Source organism: Aquarana catesbeiana, linkage group LG12, assembly GCF_042186555.1.
Source record: "Aquarana catesbeiana isolate 2022-GZ linkage group LG12, ASM4218655v1, whole genome shotgun sequence".
Classification (NCBI taxonomy): domain Eukaryota; kingdom Metazoa; phylum Chordata; class Amphibia; order Anura; family Ranidae; genus Aquarana; species Aquarana catesbeiana.
The window spans coordinates 37,608,761-37,630,843 of record NC_133335.1 but is presented as its reverse complement, the minus strand read 5'-3'; the positions used below and the strand labels follow the sequence as shown (position 1 = coordinate 37,630,843).

The 22,083-nt window shown below is 44.3% G+C and overlaps 1 protein-coding gene across 1 annotated transcript in view; it reads left to right on the top strand.

Annotated features, from left to right (window-relative positions):
- R3HDML (R3H domain containing like) overlaps window positions 1-18,853 on the top strand; it is a 41,228-nt gene extending 22,375 nt beyond the window's left edge. The window contains exons 5-6 of the mRNA XM_073607589.1: window positions 11,421-11,536; window positions 14,288-18,853. Coding sequence (XP_073463690.1) covers window positions 11,421-11,536; window positions 14,288-14,420 — 249 coding nt within the window. The 3' untranslated portion in view covers window positions 14,421-18,853. The remainder of the gene's footprint in view (window positions 1-11,420; window positions 11,537-14,287) is intronic.
- The last annotated feature ends 3,230 nt before the right edge of the window (window positions 18,854-22,083 follow it).

The window sequence follows — 22,083 nt, the reverse complement described above, 5'->3', positions numbered from 1 at the left end:
TTTGGATAGTGCACTAAATTGACAATAACTCTGCGCCTATTTTCCATACCTAAGGCTGGATTCACACCTATGCATTTTTAGTGCTTTTTGCATTTTGCAGATTTGCACTACAGAACGTGTTCCATAGGAAACCATGTTAAATAGACTGTAGTTCAAATCTACAAAATGCAAAAAGCACTAAAAATGCATAGGTGTGAATCAAGCCTAAATCATTTTTGTATACGTGTAGCGCATAACCCCAGGGGGGCCGCTGGAAATACACAGGTTCTCCCACTGGTTACACTGGTTCACACCTATGCATTTTTTAGTGCATTTTCAGTTTTGCAGGAAACACACTACAGTCCATTTAACATGGTTTCCTATAGGTCATGTTCACATCTGTGCATTTTATGGAAAGGGCCAGGGACTTTTTTCTGGTTTTTAGTTCCATAGACTTCAATGGTTCCAAAATGTGTATTGTATAAAACGCAAAATGCACCTGGAATATGCAAACTGCAACCTGCATAGATGTGAACCAGGCCGAATAGTACAGAGGCTGCCAGCTGCAGACACCGTTCCATGCACACCGACAATACAGGCTCAGTCTAGGGCTGGGGTTGGCAACCCGTCGATCGCGATCCAACTGAGGCCATGCCCGAAGGGTGGCGAGCAAAGCGAGCCCGCGAGGGGCCCTCTTACAGGCGCCGTGTACAGCTGATTTCTTCTCTATTTCGCTTCGGCTATTTCCGCCGGCTCCTACTGCGCAGGCGCAGGGTCCTTATCCGCCGAGAGGAACTTTCTCGGCAGAACACCGGCTCTCCCCCTCCGATCCATCTAAGGCATATGCAGCTGCGTGTGACGGGTGAGAGGAGGGCCGGTGGGGATCAGAATATGGTGCTCTGCCACGACAGCTTCCCTGCACCACTCTGCATAAGTAAAAAATGTTTGTGCCTTTCTAAGCCCCAATACTACACCCTCCTAACCTGCCTGCACCATGCCCTCTTACCTCTCTGCACCATTTCCTCCTGACCTCCCTGCACCATGCCCTCCTGACCTGCCTGCACCATGTCCTCCTGACCTCCCTGCACCATGTCCTCCTGACTTGCCTGCATCGTGCCCTCTTGACCTACCTGCACCATGCCCTCCTAACCTCTCTGCACCATGCCCTCCTAACCTCTCTGCACCATGTCCTCCTGACCTCCCTGCACCATGCCCTCCTGACCTGCTTGCGCCATGCCCTCCTGACCTGCCTGCACCGTGCCCTCTTGACCTGCCTGCACCATGCCCTCCTGACCTGCCTGCACCATGCCCTCCTGACCTGCCTGCACCATGACCTCTGACCTCCCTGCATCATGCCCTCCTGACCTGCATGCATTGTGCCCTCTTGACCTGCCTGCACCATGCTCTCCTAACCTCCTTGCACCATGTCCTCCTGACCTGCCTGCATCGTGCCCTCTTGACCTACCTGCACCATGCCCTCCTAACCTCTCTGCACCATGTCCTCCTGACCTACCTGCTACATGCCCTCCTAACCTCTCTGCACCATGTCCTCCTGACCTCCCTGCACCATGCCCTCCTGACCTGCTTGCACCATGCCCTCCTGACCTGCCTGCACCATGCCCTCCTAGCCTCTCTGCACCATGTCCTCCTGACCTCCCTGCACCATGCCCTCCTGATCTGCTTGCACCATGCCCTCCTGACCTGCCTGCACCGTGCCCTCTTGACCTGCCTGTAACATGCCCTCCTGACCTGCCTGCACCATGTCCTCTGACCTCCCTGCACCATGCCCTCCTGACCTGCATGCATTGTGCCCTCTTGACCTGCCTGCACCATGCCCTCCTAACCTCCCTGCACCATGCCCTCCTAACCTCCCTGCACCATGCCCTCCTGACCTGCCTGCATCATGCCCTCTTGACCTACCTGCACCATGCCCTCCAGACCTGCATGCATTGTGCCCTCTTGACCTGCCTGCACCATGCCCTCCTAACCTCCCTGCACCATGCCCTCCTAACCTCTCTGCACCATGTCCTCCTGACCTCCCTGCACCATGCCCTCCTGACCTGCTTGCACCATGCCCTCCTGACCTGCCTGCACCATGCCCTCCTAGCCTCTCTGCACCATGCCCTCCTGACCTCCCTGCACCATGCCCTCCTGACCTGCTTGCACCATGCCCTCCTGACCTGCTTGCACCATGCCCTCCTGACCTGCCTGCACTGTGCCCTCTTGACCTGCCTGCACCATGCCCTCCTGACCTGCCTGCACCATGTCCTCTGACCTCCCTGCACCATGCCCTCCTGACCTGCATGCATTGTGCCCTCTTGACCTGCCTGCACCATGTCCTCCTAACCTCCCTGCACCATGCCCTCCTAACCTCCCTGCACCATGCCCTCCTTACCTCTCTGCACCATGCCCTCCTGACCTGCCTGCACCGTGCCCTCCTAACCTGCCTGCACAATGCCCTCCTAACCTGCCTGCACCATGCTCTCCTAACCTCACTGCACCATGCTCTCCTAACCTCACTGCACCATGCCCTCCTGACCTGCCTACACCTTGCCCTCCTGACCTGCATGCACCATGCCCTCCTCACCTCCCTGTATCATGCCCTCCTGACCTGCCTGCACCATGCCCTCCTAACCTCCCTGTACCATGCCCTCCCGACCTGCCTGCACCATGCCCTCCCGACCTCTCTGCACCATGCCCTCCTAACCTCCTTGCACCATGCCCTTCTAACCTCCCTGCCCCATGTCCTCCTGACCTGCCTGCACCATGCCCTTCTGACCCGCCTGCACCATGCCCTGCCGACCCGCCTGCACTATGTTCTCCTAACCTCCTTGCACCATGCCCTCCTAACCCCCCTGCACCGTGCCCTCCTGACCCCTCAGTACTGTACCCTCCTGGCCTTCCTGCACCATGCCCTCCTGACCCCCCTGTTCTCTGCCCTACTGATCCCTATACACTGCTCTTCATACTGCTGACCTCTATACATTTCTCTTTATCTTATTGACCTTTGTACACTGCCCTACCTACTACTGACCTCTGTACACTGCCCTACATACTACAGACATCTATACACTGCCCTACATACTATGGACCTCTGGACACTGCCCTATCTACTATGGACTCCTGGACACTGCCCTATATACTACTGACCTCTGTACACTGGCCTATATATTACTGACCTCTGTACACTGTCCTTCATATTACTGACCTCTGTACTCTGCCCTACATATTACTGACCTCTGTACACTGCCCTACATATTGCTGACTTCTATACACTATTATGGAAAAAAATCCTGCGAGCCACAATTATCCAGTGCCTTAATGGAAATTCAACCAAACAGCTACCCGGCTGCAGGCGCAGATCACGTATTCATGACCGTGCGATAAATGATATATGAAAAAAATGCACCGCGCCTAGGGGTGTAACTGAATAACTGTAAATCTAAGTACAAATCATAGATAATAAAGAGTGCAAATCAAATAGAGCCTAAAGCTCTGATCACTTACTAAGATCACCTGCTGTGTGAATCCTAAAGCTCTGATCACTTACTAAGATCACCTGCTGTGTGAATCCTATGAACAAACACACTAACAAATAACTAGTGCAATAAAACACAAAGTGCAATGTGCATAGAAAAACGTAATAAGATAAATATACAATCCACAGTGATTAAAATATAATCATTCCTAATAAGGTGTATATGCTAAAAAATGTTACACATATGTAGATCCACTGTGATTAAAATGAAAAAGAAAAAAAAAAAATTAAATAAAACAATATATATATATTCGTAAAGCACAAACAGAGTAAATCAATCACATGCATGGGCGAATTGAAACTATAATCGCCCTAATAAAGGTGTTCAAATCACATCCGTGAAAGAATCTTCCAATCCAGTAACATAAAGTGACCAAGTTCAAATAAAAGTCAGTGTAATGGTGATGGTTCAAAGAAAAAGTTCCGGTTTTGAATCAAACGTGCCCAAAGAAAAACATGCTGTGAAGTGCCTTGGTGACCCCCAATGTGATTGCGCTCACCTTGGAGCGTGTGACACAGGTTTTAATTGTGTCAATACACGCTTTTGGAGCCACCCCTGGGCTCAGTATTAGGTACAGCTGATTCCCACACTAGATTCTTTATGGCTCCACTCACATCAGACCATATAAAAGAAAAAGGCTAATATAGTATAATACCGTAGGATACTTTTATTAAAATCACATCCAATCCCCACATGGGGTACTCACATTTATAAGGTGCTCATGTGCACCAAACATAACATAGGAAAAAACGGCTGTGCGGCGTGCTGCGGGGTGTGAGAGCTCCACAACCCAGCTCTGTGCTGATCGCTCCGTCCTGGCCTCTCCCCTACGCGTCTTCGACACAGGGAGTCACGTGTCTTCATCAGGGGGATCACGTGTCTTCATCCCCCTGATGAAGACACGTGACTCCCTGTGTCGAAGACGCGTAGGGGAGAGGCCAGGACGGAGCGATCAGCACAGAGCTGGGTTGTGGAGCTCTCACACCCCGCAGCACGCCGCACAGCCGTTTTTTCCTATGTTATGTTTGGTGCACATGAGCACCTTATAAATGTGAGTACCCCATGTGGGGATTGGATGTGATTTTAATAAAAGTATCCTACGGTATTATACTATATTAGCCTTTTTCTTTTATATGGTCTGATGTGAGTGGAGCCATAAAGAATCTAGTGTGGGAATCAGCTGTACCTAATACTGAGCCCAGGGGTGGCTCCAAAAGCGTGTATTGACACAATTAAAACCTGTGTCACACGCTCCAAGGTAAGCGCAATCACATTGGGGGTCACCAAGGCACTTCACAGCATGTTTTTCTTTGGGCACGTTTGATTCAAAACCGGAACTTTTTCTTTGAACCATCACCATTACACTGACTTTTATTTGAACTTGGTCACTTTATGTTACTGGATTGGAAGATTCTTTCACGGATGTGATTTGAACACCTTTATTAGGGCGATTATAGTTTCAATTCGCCCATGCATGTGATTGATTTACTCTGTTTGTGCTTTACGAATATATATATATTGTTTTATTTAATTTTTTTTTTTTTTTTCTTTTTCATTTTAATCACAGTGGATCTACATATGTGTAACATTTTTTAGCATATACACCTTATTAGGAATGATTATATTTTAATCACTGTGGATTGTATATTTATCTTATTACGTTTTTCTATGCACATTGCACTTTGTGTTTTATTGCACTAGTTATTTGTTAGTGTGTTTGTTCATAGGATTCACACAGCAGGTGATCTTAGTAAGTGATCAGAGCTTTAGGATTCACACAGCAGGTGATCTTAGTAAGTGATCAGAGCTTTAGGCTCTATTTGATTTGCACTCTTTATTATCTATGATTTGTACTTAGATTTACAGTTATTCAGTTACACCCCTAGGCGCGGTGCATTTTTTTCATATATGACTTCTATACACTGCCCTACATATTACTGTCCTCTGTACACTGCCCTACCTATTACTGATCTCTGTACATTGCCGTACCTACTACTGACCTCTCTACACTGCTCTAAATACTACTGACCTCTGTACACTGCCATACATACTACTGACCTCTGTACACTGCCCTACATACTAATGACATCTGTACACTGCCCTACATCCTACTGAACTCTGTACACCGCCCTACATATTACTGACCTCTGTACACTGCCATACATACTACTGACCTCTGTACACTGCCCTACATACTAATGACATCTGTACACTGCCCTACATCCTACTGACCTCTGTACACCGCCCTACATATTACTGACCTCTGTACACTGCCCTACATCCTACTGACCTCTGTACACTGCCCTACATACTATGGACCTCTGTACACTGCCCTAATTACTACTGACCTCTGTACACTGCCCTCTATACTACTGACCTATGTACACTGTTCTACATACTACTGACCTCTATACACTGCCCTACATACTACTGACCTCTGTACACTGCCCTACATACTACTGACCTCTGTACACTGCCCTACATACTACTCACCTCTGTACACTGCCCTACCTACTACTGATCTCTGTACACTGCTCTACATACTACTGACCTCTGTACACTGCTCTACATACTACTGACCTCTGTACACTGCCCTACATACTACTGACCTCTGTACACTGCCCTACATACTACTGATCTCTGTACACTACCCTACATACAACTGATCTCTGTACACTGCCCTCTATACTACTGATCTCTGTACACTGCCCTACATACTACTGACCTCTGTACATCACCCTACATATTACTGACCCCTGTACACTGCCCTACATACTACTGACCTCTGTACACTGCCCTACCTACTACTGACCTCTGAACACCACCCTACATATTACTGACCTCTGTGCACTGCCCTACATCCTACTGACCTCTGTACACTGCCCTACCTACTACTGACCTCTGTACACTGCCCAACATATTACTGACCTCTGTACACTGCCCTACATACAATGGACCTCTGTACACTGCTCTACATACTACTGACCTCTGTACACTGCCATACATACTACTGACCTCTGTACACCGCCCTACATATTATTGACCTCTGTACACTGCCCTACCTACCACTGACCTCTGTACACTGTCCTGCATACTACTGACCTCTGTACACTGCCCAACATACTACTGACCTCTGTACACTGCCCTACTTGCTACTGACCTCTGTACACCGCCCTACTTACTACTGACCTCTGTACACTGCCCTACTTACTACTGACCTCTGTACACTGCCCAACATATTACTGACCTCTGTACACTGCCCTACATATTACTGACCTTTGTACACTGCCCTACATACTACTGACCTCTGTACACTGCCCTACATACTACTGACCTCTGTACACTGCCCAACATATTACTGACCTCTGTACACTGCCCTACATATTACTGACCTTTGTACACTGCCCTACATACTACTGACCTCTGTACACTGCCCAACATATTACTGACCCCTTCACACTGCCCTACATACTACTGATCTCTGTACACTGTCCTACATACTACTGACCTCTGTACACTGCCCTACCTACTACTGACCTCTGTAACCTGCCCTACATAACACTGACCTGTGCACACTGCCCTACATATTACTGACCCCTGCACACTGCCCTACATACTACTGACCTCTGTACACTGCCCTGCATACTACTGACCTCTGTACACTGCCCTGCATACTACTGACCTCTGTACACTGCCCTACATATTACTGACCTCTGTACACTGCCCTACTTACACTGGCCAGGAATCAGAGCAGATAGCCAGTCCTTAAACTAGCTGAAGTCAACCTGCAGTACCAGATGTTCTGCTTTGTGGGGGTAACCAATTACTCCCCAGACATGAAAAAAATTGTGAATGAAAGTGAATGCCGAATTTCTCATTGAAGCTAAATTTTAAGGTAGGCTAAGTCTATATTTCTACAGTGACATTAGTTTTATAAGATTTTTCTAAGTTTTCTTTCTTCCATCTTTACTTTTTATTGGGGGCTTGCTAGTTAATTTCTTTAAAAAAAGGGCGTGGCACCCGGTGATCTTTGATCTCTTCCATGTTGTCCGGGTAGATCTCCACCTCTCAAAGGTTGCCTACCCCTGATCTAAAGGATGTCTTTTTGTGAATTTATTGCAGAAAGCCTGAACAGAAGGGTCTTTAGGGGTTTAGGATAGTCCAAAACGATATCAGAGACTAAAAGGAGGACAAAATTCTAGAACAAATCATTATAGCTGAAGACACTCATGAAGGTCCCACAGTAGGTCCTATAATGTCTCAGGAGATGACTGCCTCCCAGATTTCACACAACAATTTTCAGTGGGGGAATCCTTCTCCAGACCAGGACCCCAGGACAGTGTCCTTCAGCAAGAATCCTTACTTTGAGACACAGATCTGCATGCTTGTTCTAGGTCAGTGCTGCAGAAAGTATCTTCAGAAGGACAAATGGCAGAATCTATGTTTCTCCTAGAAAAGGTTTACTTTAAACTAGCCACAGGCCACAAGGCAGGAGTTTGGCCACCAAAGGACCCCATATTGACATCCTATGTCAGTGATCCTATGATGAATGTTACAGCCTCTGTGGCAGTAATATATTGCCGTCTCTGTGAGATTATTCTTGGAGTTCTGCTTTGTTTATTGCTGCTGAATAAATGTGTGTGCACTGAAGCATTTACAATAGTTTAGAAATCAGACTGAGACTCCTACACCTACACCTTATTCCTGCAAATTCCTGTAACATTTATAGCTGAGTCTTTCTAGTAAGGTCTTGAGAAACCCATTCGCTCACACCCCCTCCTCTGGCAGCTCTTCGTACATCTGCAGGCAGTTAAACATTTTTCCATAAACGGTTCTCCTGCACCTGATCGTACAGCCAGATATTTATTTTTTAAGGAAGAAAGTCTTCCTCTCAAATTTCAGTTTTACCATCAGCAGAAGCGTGCAGGGTGACAGCTGGTTGTTTGTATCCCTTATAAAACATGAAACTCAAGGTCGGTTTTTTAATGGTGGTTGGCCTCGGGTTCCATGGCATCCCCTACTTCTATTAAAGCAGTTTACAGATGGTGGTGGACAGGAGATGGTAAAAACACATTTGGTTCCCTGATGATAAACTTTGGTTCATTTTGTTTCCCGACGTGCAGGACACGTAGGCACTTCAAATGCCATCTAAGGTTCAACTGATTCTTATACATTCTAACATTCTGTGGATCCAGAAGAAGGCTAAATAAGCCCCATGCATCAGCAAATAATAACGCATTATATACAAAGCTTGGTAGTTACCAAGGTTAGAAAAGACAGCTGTGAATATTGTTTAAACCGCGGATCTTCAAACTACGGCCCTCCAGCTGTTGTGGAACTACACATCCCATGAGGCATTGTAAAACTCTGACATTCACAGACATGACTAGGCATGATTGGAATTGTAGTTCCTGAACAACTGGAGGGCCGTAGTTTGAAGATCCCTGGTTTAAACTATTCTTCATCTGGATGATCCAGAAGAAGGGAGTTTGACATGACAAATATAAATACATAAATATTTACATAGATCGCAAGGTTGAAACAAAGACCGCAAGTAATACCTACCTATACACTGTATGTTCTAAGGTTTTGTTGATCCAGACACATAAAAACCAAAAACCGTAGGTTCAAAAAAACCTTCAGAATGAAGTTGCATATATAGTGCAGCCAGAAAAAAGGCACTATGTCCCTTAATTCAAGATACCAACATTTTGTTGATCCAGAAAAAGAAAATTAGAAAAGAAAAAAAGAAAAGAAAAAAACATCAGGAGGCATTTACAGATATATTATCATTTGTCCATTCAGGATAAAGTGATAGTATGTTTCTAAAGGCCCCCCAACCCCTTGCTTAGTTATACTCACAATACCAGTGATCTCCAACTGCTCCTGATTTTGCCGATGCTGGGTAAATAAACAGTGTTTCTGTGTATGGGGGAACATGTCACCACCTTCTATTTACAGTGCTATGATTTAGCAGTGAATCAATACGCCCCAGCACTGTCACTTAATTTAGAGGGTGATGTTACTGCTCCCCCTAGCCTCTGTCAGAGGTGACCCCTTAATGCCAGATGCAGCGGAGGCCACAGCTGCAAGGTGAGGTATGGTGAGTATAACTAGGGCAGGGGACACTTTAAAAAAACATTTGCTCTGCATGGGTAAGGTTGTGGGTGGGTGCAGTATAGTGCAGTGGTAATAATTCACAAACAGTCCAGGTGCAATCAGTAGAACTTGTATTGTAGCAAAGGCAGAATTTGTACTGCAGAAGAGATAGAGCTTGCATTGCAGAAAAGGCAGAACTTGTATTGTAGTCAAGGCAAACAGTTCACAAGAAACCCAGTGGGAGAATATCCAACCGGAAGCACTTACAAATACCAACAGCGTGTAGTGGAGAAGGTATTAGCCAAACTGACAACACCTGTCTGGAGGGGCAGAATGTCACTTGGCTGTCTTGTACCCAAATGGGAAGATGTCCAAGGCAATTGCTAGCCCTCAGCTTTCTTGTCTGGAACCTCTCTCTGCCACTGTCCAATACTGTCCCTGACAGATGGGAAACCTGTCCCTACACTATCCACATGTGAATGCGCACCAAAATCTGGGGAGCAGGGACTTAAAAAGACTCTTGATCCAATATGGCCACCTGGGGTCACCTAGATGCAGCGCACCCAAATGCTACTCTGTATCCAGGAACCAGGAAACCACTTCCTCTTCAAGCTCTGATGCTGCTCTGGTAGGGTACCACCTATAATGGAGGAAGCAAACTGCACCTGTCTACAAGGTGACAGTGTTTCTTTAAAGCCCATTACACATGAGTGGATACCTTTAAAAACCATTAACAACAATCCAATTTGTAATTCCCGATTTACTCCAAAGCACTTTTCCAATGTGGCAAAATTTTGCCAAAGCATTCATATTTTTTTTACATTTCGAAGAAATGAGAACACTCAGTTTTGCTCATCCCTAGTTATCTAAAGGTCATCTTATACCTTTCCATATCCTACTGCCAGAGGCAGATTCTCCAGCGATCATATTATATTACATCATCAATCAACAAGTCCAATTGGTGGTAAGGTATCCAGCTGTTCCAGTAGACCCATCAGTCTTCTCATTTTCAGAGCAGGCTCGTTTTTCAGCAATCATTGCTTCAAGCCTTAAATGGAACATTTACCCTGGCAGCAGAAGATCAATCACTTTTTAGGAAAGAGGGCGGAAAAAAAGGGGGTGAAAAAAGAAAATGTTATGTTTGAGCTGTTTTTCCAACCTTCCCGAGGCAGAGATATTGTAACATTGAAAGGTTTAAAATAAGCGATTACAGCATCGTATTTGGCAAGAGTTGGGAATTTGAACTCAGCAAGTGCCGTCACTGACGCACGCGTCCCGGGCATGAATTCCATCCAGGGCTTTCATATAGACATATCTAATGCCTTGTTTGTGTTGGCCATAGATCTTGATAGAACTGCAGCTTCTGCCGAGGTTTAGACTTTGATTAACGTTACCCTGTTTCCCTCTGTCATTTGACTTGATAGTTATGCATCTGCCATGAAAGAATAAAAAAGTGCAATTAGTCTTTGTGGTCTGTTTAACTTCGGTGAAGCTCAGATTTTGTTTAATTTGGACTTCATGGAGGAAACAAGTCCAAAACCAAATACCACCCCACAAGGCCAAGTCCAAATACCACCCTTAAAAAAACAGAGATACATATCTGCTGACTGCAAGGCTGGGACAAAAGTGAAGCAACACCTTTTCTGTAATATGACTTGTGGTTAAAGTGTATCTACCAATCCTTAGATGTAGGGACTACAATTGTTTTCTTTTTTTTTCTGTTTTATTCTCTTTGAAGAAAGAATATATGTACAAGTCCACTATACATTCTTATACTAATGAGCTGGCTCTTCTCTCTTCCAGATGGTGTGGGCATCATCAAATAAATTAGGGTGTGCCCTCAACACATGTCACAACATCAATGTATGGGGAAGTACATGGAGAAAAGCTGTCCTTTTGGTGTGTAATTATTCTATCAAGTAAGTTAGAAAATATCTGTCGTGTGTCTTTCTTTTACTACAAAACAGACCATAATGTACAAATCTGAATTCTGTTCGTAGCAGGGCTGTTTTCCATTTTCACAGGGTGTCATTTAGGGAATCCGACCAAACAGATATCTGAAATTTTCAGTTCAAGAATATGGAATTTTTATTTATTTTTTGAATCATACTTACCTAGGTGGATGTGGCTCTAGGTGGAAAGAAAGAAAATCGAATCCTTTATTGACTGCCTTAGTTCACTTTTGATTTTCCAAAAACACCCCTATGCAATACACCAGGGGTTTTCAAACTGCAGCCCGAGGGCCAGATGCAGCCCTTTGCTAGCCTTTAGCCAGCCTTTGGGTGACTATTCCTTCCAATGATATTAGGCACTATTCCTCCTACTGACACCAACAATGGGGGACTATTTCTTTCACTGATACCCATGATGGGATACCATTCACTCTACTAATTGGGGCACTACTCCTCCTCCCACTGATCACCAACCCTGAGGCCATATTTATTCTCACAGATGCGGGGGCCAGGACATTTTCTACCCCTGTTGGCCACAATTCAGCCCACCTAAAGTCTGAAGGACAGTAAACTGACCCCATGTTTGAAAAGTTTATAGAGCCCTGTAAAACAGCTTGCTCGCTACATTAATATGCAGACCTCCTTTTTTTTAAAATAATTCTTTCTACTCAAGTTGCTTATTGCATTGACCTCACTGTGTTGGATGTGTGGCCCCAGCAAATCGTGAATGAATATTCTACTTAATTCCCTACCCACGCGTGCACAGTTCACTCTCTTTCACTCTTGCAGAACTTTGAGCTATAATATGGAGGAAAGCAAAGATCCCAGGGTAGGGGGATAGGTTCTAGGTGGCGCCCTTAAAAAAAAAAAAAAATGTTCAAGCTCCCAATAAAAAGACAGAAGTGGTGTTCATTGTTCCAACGCCCCCCGACACCCCAACACAGTGTCCTCTGCCCTTTTCAAATCACCCCCCCCCCCACTTTAGTGTCCTCTTCCCCCCATAGCAGTGGTCTCTGCCCCCCCAAAAACAGTGTCCTCTGCCCCTTCACATCACCCCCCCCCTGTAGTGTCCTCTACACCCCCCCATAACAGTGCCCCCTGTCCCCTGCAAAGTGTCCTCTGCCCCCTGAAAGCAGTGTCCTCTGCCTCCCCATCCCCCGGAGAAGTGTCCTCTGTCTATTTCTCATCACAATGCCTCCTTCCTCACTGTAGTGTTCTCTGTCCCCCCCCCAACAGTGTCCCCTGTGCCCCCTTCACATCATCCCCCCACATACATACAGCACTGTGTAGGTAGCACTTCCTAGGAGACGGCATAGTGCTGGGTGGAAGGTGAGAGCAGGAGCTGCCGGAGTGAACATTTCATAACAAGCTTGTGATTGGTTGCTAGGACCACCTAGCAACCAATCACTGAGGCAGCTCCCTCCATCCAGTACTTTGCTGCCTTCCGCTCTCCACTCTGCAGTGAACAAGAACGGCGGTGGCTGGGGGAAGGTAGAGCCGCGGTCACGATCCACCTGCTGGCTCCCCGTGCTCGACTGGTTGATCACAAGTGACCTCCCCTCTAGAGGTTGCTGGGAGTTCCTTAAACTATTAGCAATTTCTCAGATAGGTTCTCACTGACACCATTGATTTTTTTTAGCTATCTGTAAGGGGGTAATTCTTCCCAATTGTCCACAATTGTGTATGTAAGGAGCATTCTTCCCACTGACCATCACACAAGCGTATCATGAGTTGTAGATATAGTCATTTTTTAGCAGGGGTTACCTGAGACTGAAAAGTTATTTCAAGGGTTCCTCTGTGTTGAAAAGCTTGAGAAAGGCTGACGAGAAGATAAAATAAGTATTAAAGTTGGTGATTTCACTGTCCTGGCTTACTACATCACGTAAGAAAGGAGGAGTGACACTTTAAGGATGTTCTTGTTTGGTGACTAGAGTAAGGAATGTCACAATGTAAACATGGGAAATGTACTATTAAAAGCTGCTAGTTCAGACTGGTCACCAGCAGTCAGAAGCTCGGAGCCTGCAACAGACACTGCCTACTACATCACCGCCTGTGTACATGGCCATCTATCTTCTACAATGTAGTCTAGACTGCATTATATCGCTGGGGCGGGTTTATTGGCCAGTTTATGGAGAGGGTCAGCCAACGGCCAAGGTTACGCCATTCAATAAATATCTCTATGAACTTTCTCTACAGTTTAGCACTTGTGTCTTTCATGATGTATTAGTTTTGGATATTGTGGGGAAGAGTTAACATTTCTGTTAGCTATTTTTGTCTGTGACACCATTGCAAAGATCTTCCCTCAATTGCTGTCCCTGTGACACCTGTGCAAGAATTAGGGGTTGGGTATCACCAGGACAGGAACACACAGGGAGAAAATGGGGACACCTATTCCAGTGACTATTCCATTTCAATTACCAATGTCACCAAGACAGGAAGTGAAGGGAAATTCAAAATTCGATAATTGTCACAAGATATGAGGACAGCTCTCGAAGATGGGATGTCCCCTTATTTTAGAGAGGTTTCCCCTCACTTCCTGTTTTGTCTCCAGGACGGGAGGTAAAGGGAAATTTCTTCAATTTTTTCAAAGGGGACATGGAGTTTAATTCTTCTTGACTTTGTTCAAAACTTAAACAAAGCTTTGCCCTAGATACACCAGATGTTTCTAATATGAAGGTTATTCCTCTTTATGTTACTATCCATATCCTTTTTTTCTAGGGGTAACTGGATAGGAGAATCCCCTTACAAGCTGGGAAGACCATGTTCGGCATGTCCGCCCAGTTACGGAGGTGTCTGCAGCAATAACATGTGTTTCTCCGGTGTGAAAAACAACAAGCTCAGCTGGTTTTAAGTGAATGAACGTCCACTTAAATTTTTTTTTATTTTCCTAAAACCACAACATTGAATGTCTTATATGTGTTTAGTGCAAGGTAGGTAGGTTGGCGTTCCAAGGAGGGCAGCCTACTTACAATTGACATACAGGGGCCGGTAATGCTACCAGAGTGCAATGGAAGATGTCAGAGAGGGCGTGTCTTGTAAAAATCTGCTGCTCAGCCAATCAATGACAAGACTGCTTCATTGTAATTGGCTCAGGAATATGGGCGTACGTAATTCTTGACTCTGTCACAAAACACATTAACTTGGTGGCTCAGCCAATTGTATTTGGGTTGCAGCTTCAATGCCATTGAACAGAACTGTGAAAGAAGGGTGCCAACTGATATATTTAATTACTCGTTCTGTGGCTGAATGAGTTAACCTGCCAGGAAGACACACCATGTTTCAGGGATCTGCTTCTGCTTCCTCAGAGCTAATGGTAAACATCACCTTTATGTTGCTTCCAGCAACCAATCAGTTTGCTTTTTTCATGAAAAGGAGATGTTGATTGGTTACTATGGACTAAGACTTTCTTTTGGGCCTGAGCATTGATAGTCGGGGGTCTTTGGACAAATTCATTGGATAAATGGCACACACACTGATGCAGGCTTCTCAAGATGTCTCTATATTTTCTATATTTTCTATAATAGATGAATTCTTATGATTGTCATCTCCATCTAGTGGCCAAAATGCACTGTACTGTATTTTGACCATTGGATGGCGCGGGAAAATTTGTCCAGCTGGTACGAGTTTGTGTGACATTCATCTAACTCCATGTGTTTTGCGTGATACATTTTGTTGTAAAATGCTAATTTTGTGTGATAGTGACATGTGCAAATGCTTTAAGTATGTCCTGTCCAGTGGTAGAACTGTTGAGGCACAACTCCAGCCAGTTCTTGTTGTTTTGGACAGAGTGAGTAAGGGTTAGGACCTTTGTTGGGTTTTTATTGTTGTTTCTGACAAGAAACGAGTAAAAGTTCTCCAAAGGAGGGTGCAGACATTTATATACTTGGGCAGGATGAGAACCTCTTTTAGGTTGTCTGTGTCATTGGAGTTGTCCCCCCTTGCTGCATGGTCACCAGGATAGGAAGGTGAAATCCCATAAACACGGGCAAAGAAGGCAATATAACTCCTTCTCCAAGGTAACCAAATAAAAAGAAGGTTGGGGTATAATACGAATGGCAAACTTCTTTTTTTTGCTTAGCTAGTTTTGATGTCAAGAGCAGCACAACAAGCCCTAGCGCAGTGCCTATGGTTGAGGCTTAGTAACCCATATTAGGAAAAATCTGCCATGGGTTACTCCCCTTTGCCCAGGACTGTTTAATGCAACCCATATTTCTGACTTTGGGAATAGAGTGCCACTGTAACCCACAGACAGAAGAAGCAACTGCTATATTGGCAGCCATTTGTATACAGATACATACAGTAGATATACAGCGTCACTAGTTCTTCTGAAGAAGCCATGATAGGACTGTTGGCTTTCCATTACGTTTAGCACCTTCCTGATTAAAATGATTCCTTTTCCACCTATTATCTGCTTCTTGTGAAGGAACCCATATGGAAGAACATTGAGAGCCTCCTGCTTCCCGAATCTCCAATACCAGTGTTAGTGATGTACAATACTAACTACTTACATGCCAGCAAGGTAGAAGTCCTCAAACTTAATCATAATTCACTTTATCTGAATGGAACTCTCAAATGTCTTGCTGTCCTAATCACTGTGTAGTTGGTGCTCTGGGCCCCATAACAGCCATATGGTTTGCTTTGGCCTTAGTTACGTCTTGGACCATGATCAGTATAGCTATTGAACAATTTCCAGCACCCTGTGGGGGACAGTTACATTTGACACGACTTAAGTGTATGTTAAGCCAAAAAAATGTATTCAACCAAAACTTTTTTTTTTTAGTTTTAGATGTGGGGAAGAATCAGAATCCCTGTCTATTTTTTTAACTGCTATCTAGGACTCTGTTGAACTTGCAGTCTCTGTTTAACATCTAAAAAAGGGGGATCTTTGGCAGAAAAGTCAGGAATGGCTGCCACGTGGATGTTTTGGAATGGGATATTGCCCTTCTCTCTTGCGTGGAGCAGGGTGGCATGTGGATCTCTGTAATTAAGCATTTTGGCAATGGAGGTACATGGTGGTGCTCCTTGTGGTGGTCAGATTGCTGGCATTCAGTGGGCTCTCTCCACCACAAATGTGGCAGAGAATGATACCTGGCTGTATGTTGTAATTATCAGGTTTTCAAGAGATGATGCAGGATCCGCACCCTCCACACCTTCTAGGAGGCCCACAAAATGGAGATTACAGCAGCGAAGCGGTTTTCCATATCGTCTTGCTTCTGGGCAAGCTGCTGGCGCTGCATCTGTTCAGAGAAGTGTTGTAGTAGTTGTAGCTAGTTTTCCATCCTCCCAATATGTGTTTCAGCCTCTGTCACTCTGTCCCAGAGTTTGTGGAAGTCCTTTCGCATGCAGGAAATGTCCACTTTGACCTCTTCAATCTTAGAAGCGAAGGTTGCCTGGCATGTGGAGATCGCTTTCAACACTCTTGCTGTTTCTGCAGCTGGAGGTTTCCGAGTCTGGTGTTGAAGCGCTGCCATTTTCCCCCATGGCCTCATTGTCCTTGTGCCTAAATTTGTCGAGCTTTGAGCTGGCCTTAGACACCTTGCGTGTAGGTGACATGGAGGGTGAGTGTGGAGTGTCCTCCAAGAGGTAGAATAGTGGACTGCAGTGTAAACTCCAGGATATTGAGAAGGGTAAGCAGCAAACAGAGCTACAGGAATACAAATCTGACAGGGGTTCTATCGTTCCACTTCTCTGCTAACAAAAAAAAAAGAAAATTGTTGAATAAATGCATTAAATTCTTTTTTTTTTTTTTTTTCATTGTGTTTTGCTAATTGTTGCCATTGAGTACCCAATCTGGGTATTGGTTATGTTGGAATTCTTATGGTTCCTCAGTAAGCTGTGAATTTATTTTTTGTTTTTTTTGTTTTCTTTGAAAAGCACTTATGTCTGTAAATAAAATTCCTGCATTTATATTATCATGCAGTGGTTGTATCAAGAGGGAAAAAAACATTGGCTGTAGATAATTTAATCATAATCCATTTTGGAAGTATTTTGGCTCCTGCAGAACAGCCCATATATCTGTTTGCTGTAAATTAATAAGGAGCAATCTGTGGAGATCTATAAAAGTGCATCAGCAAGGGCCTGACCTAATGCTTGTCATGTGTCTTGATGAATTCCCCTCCTTTTTTGGAATACTGAATGACAGCAGGCTCTTGCTGAGATTAGTTTCCAACAAAACTTCCAATATCAATAGGTCATCTACTCAGTGGTAAGGCTGTGAAATACTTGCTAAATTTATGCCAAAGGTTACCTGGAGCTTATCCCTAAGGCTGGCATCACACCTATGTCCTAGGGTAATAGTAGGGTTGCCACCTGTCCAGAATTCACCCGGACAGTCCGGGTTTTGAATCATGTGCCTGGCTTTCAGTCTGCCTGAAACCCGCACACATTATTCAGACCGGGCTGTGGCTCCCCAAGTAATCGAGATAGTCACACACAAATCTGTTGCCATCTGGGAGCTGAGGGTGGCTGTCTGGGGGCAGGTTTGGCATCACTCGGGGGGGCGGAACGATGATGTCAGCAGGAGCAGTTTAGCCACACCCACTATTCGGTGCAGTGCACATAGTTACTACTCTCCTTCGGGCACCCAAAGGTGTCCCAGTTCTTTTATAATCCTATAGTGTATACTAAGGGGAAAAAAATTAGCCCTGTGCCGCTAAAGTGTTCAGGTTTGGTTTGAAGAAAAAAGGGCAACCCTGGGTATGCACTGAAAAATGCATTACTGCTTGCGGTGTTGCCCATTCATTCTAAATAGTAATGTAAATTTAAAAAAAAAAGGCACCACAGCATTTAAAAAGTAGACCTTTTTTAACACAGCTCATCACAGTGCACTAATTGTTCCCATCTGTGCACTGTGGTGCGCTAAAACGCAAGCGCGTAATGCCGCAAAGCATAGGTATGAAGCCAGCCCTAGTGTTTCCATTCTAGAAACATTTTCCTTACAATAAAGTACAAATCCATCTATGGCCAATGTACAGGTTAATATTCTCATCGTGTATATACATATAACAATTGTATGTGAGCATTGTGGAATGCAGTCTATAAGGTGGGGTGTTTTACAAATTCATGTGTTTCTATGACTTAATAAAAAGATGATGAAAAAAAATCACACAGTGTCTGTCTGTAACATTCTTTATTCTGAGGGGGAGGGGTAAACTTATACAATTACGATTGTAGTGCAGGCGGCTCAACCATATTCTTTGCATAAACATCTGCTGCAAGCAAATCACTTACAGGACAAGCTCTGTATGGAGTATGGCATTTCCACTGAAAGGCTATTGTCAGAGGTTTCACACAGATCTGCTGGAAAAAAAAAAACGGAGTACAACACAACCACTGTGCTCTGCTATTGGGCAGCAACCCTAGCCCTTTCACACTGATCTGTAGCAAAATTGTGGTTAAAACGCATATGCTTTTTTTACCACTTTTTTGCTGTGTTTCATATGCGTTTCCCTGCATTTCTGGTGCTTTTTTTGGGTTGCCTGCACCTGTGAAAAACGGACATGTGACTCAAAAACGCACCAGTGCTTTTGCCGCGATTTCCATTCATTTCAATGGGAAGTTGTGTTTTTGGTGCAGTTTTCAACACCGCACCAAAGATGCAGCATGCAGAACTTTTTGAAACGCACCCACAGCGCAGTGGTGTAAAAAGTCCCATAGGATTTAAAGGGAAACTTTTTTTTTTTTTCTTGCAGAGTAAAAAAAAAAGTGTAACTAAATCCAAGAACAAATCATTTTAGGGAAGTAAATGGTACAGTAAAACCTTGGTTTGAGAGTAATTTGGTTTGAGAGTGTTTCGCAAGACAAGCAAAATTTTTAAATAAATTTTGACTTGATATACAAGCGATGTCTTGATATACAAGTAGCGTCATATCACAACTGAGTATAAAAGAGAAGAGAGGAGCCTCTAAAGCGTAGCAATATGGTTACATTTAATGACGGTACCACATTTAGCAACATATTGCTATGCTTACAGGCACCTCTCTTCTTATTAATACTCTGTAGCTCCTGCTGAATTTTGCTTCTAATCCCCTTGTGGAGGCTTCCATTTGTGGATGGACATTTTATGGTTGCACAACCTGGTCACATTGCTATAATCTTTTTATATGGACTATAACCCTTTCATGACTAAGCCTATTTTTGACATTTGGTGTTTACAAGTTAAAATCCGTATTTTTTGCTAGAAAATTACTTAGAGCCCCCAAACATTATATATATATTTTTTAGCAGAGAATCTAGAGAATAAAATGGCGATTGTTGCAATATTTTATATCACGCGGTATTTGTGCAGCTGTGTTTTAAACGCAACTTTTTGGGAAAAGGGACACTTTTGTGAATTTTAAAAAAGCAAACAGTAAAGTTAGCCCAATTTTTTTGTATAATGTGAAAGATGATGTTACGCCGAGTAAATAAATACCAAACATGTCACGCTTTATAATTGCACGTACTCGTGGAATGGCGACAAACTACGGTACCTAAAAATCTCCATAGGCAACGCTTTTAATTTTTTTTACGGTTACCAGGTTATGCCGCGTACACACGGTCGGACTTTTCGTCTACAGAAGTCCGACAGCCTGTCCGACAGACTTTCGACAGACTTTTGTCGGACTTTTGGCGGACTTGCGGCAGACTTTCTTACGAGCGGACTTGCCTACGTACGATCACACAAAAGTCCGACGGATTCGTACGTGATGATGTACACCGGACTAAAATAAGGAAGTTGATAGCTAGTAGCCAATAGCTGCCCTAGCGTGGGTTTTTGCCCTTCGGACTAGCACACAGACGAGTGGATTTCTGGGTCCGGCGTAGTTACGACGTAAAGATTTGAAGCATGTTCAAATCTAAAGTCCGTCAGATTTGCGGCTGGAAAAGTCTGCTGAAAGTCCGGGGAAGCTCACACACGATCGGATTGGCAGCCAGCTTTAGTCCGTCGGCGTCCGTCGGACTTTTGTAGACGAAAAGTCCGACCGTGTGTACGCGGCATAACCCTTTCATGACTAAGCCTATTTTTGACACTTGGTGTTTACAAGTTAAAATCCGTATTTTTTGCTAGAAAATTACTTAGAGCCCCCAAACATTATATATATATATTTTAGCAGAGAATCTAGAGAATAAAATGGTGATTGTTGCAATATTTTATATCACGCGGTATTTGTGCAGCTGTGTTTTAAACGCAACTTTTTGGGAAAAAGGACACTTTCGTGAATTTTAAAAAAACAAACATTAAAGTTAGCCCAATTTTTTTGTATAATGGGAAAGATGATGTTACGCCGAGTAAATAAATACCAAACATGTCACGTTTTATAATTGCACGTACTCGTGGAATGGCAACAAACTACGGTACCTAAAAATCTCCATAGGCAACGCTTTTAATTTTTTTTTACGGTTACCAGGTTAGAGTTATAGAGGAGGTCTAGTGCTAGAATTATTGCTCTCGCTCTGACGATCGTGACGATACCTCACATGTGTGATTTGAACACAGTTTACATATGCGGGCGCGACTTCCATATGCGTTTTCTTTGCTGTGCGAGCTCGTGGGGACGGGGGCGCTTTTAAAAAAAAAATTTTTTTAAATTTATTTTATTTGTTTTTATATTAATAAATTGTGTTTTTTTAAAAAAAAATTTTGATCACTTTTATTGCTGTCACAAGGAATGTAAACATCCCTTGTGACAGTAATAGGTGATGACAGGTACTCTTTATGGAGGGATCGGGGGTCTAAAAGACCCCCGATCCCTCCTTTGCACTTCAAAGTATTCAGATTGCCGTTTTCGGCGATTCTGAATACTGTATATTTTTTTTAAACTGGTGCCATTGGCAGCCGAGTAAATGGGAAGTGACGTTATGACGTCGCTTCCGTGTTTACAATTAGGAGGCTGGAACGAAGTCGCTCACGGCTTCGTTCCAGACTGTCACTAGCCGCCGGAGGCGGCAGATTGGTGATCGGGCCTCCCGATGGAACGGGAGGCCTGGTAAGAGCGGCGGGAGGGGGGCACGTCCCCTCCCGCTGCAACAGTATAACAGCCGAGCGGCTTTTAGCCGCATCGGTTGTTATACCTGGATAGCCGATTGCCGGCTCCAAAAAACAGTACTGATGAGCCTGCAGCTGCGGACATCATCCTGGCATAACCCCAGAAAGCCGAGTACGCACATCTGCGGCGGGAAGGGGATAACCTGAAGGACCTATGAATAAATGGTTGAGGAACGAATCATTTGAGTTTCCATTATTTCTTATGGGGAAATTTGTTTTGATATACAAGTGCTTTGGATTACAAGCATGTTTCTGGAACTAATTATTCTCGCAATCCAAGGTTTTACTGTATTTGAAGAGCCTTTTCTGATAGCATTTGGAAATGTATTATAATGCTTACCCGTAAAAGATTTTTGAAATGGCTTTCACCTTACCCTTTGCATGTTGCTCCAAATTCTGATTACATTACTTAATATCCAGATTTATAGATTCTCCCTCTAGTGGTCATTTGTATATCAGCAAATTAAAGGCCCACTATCAAATTAAA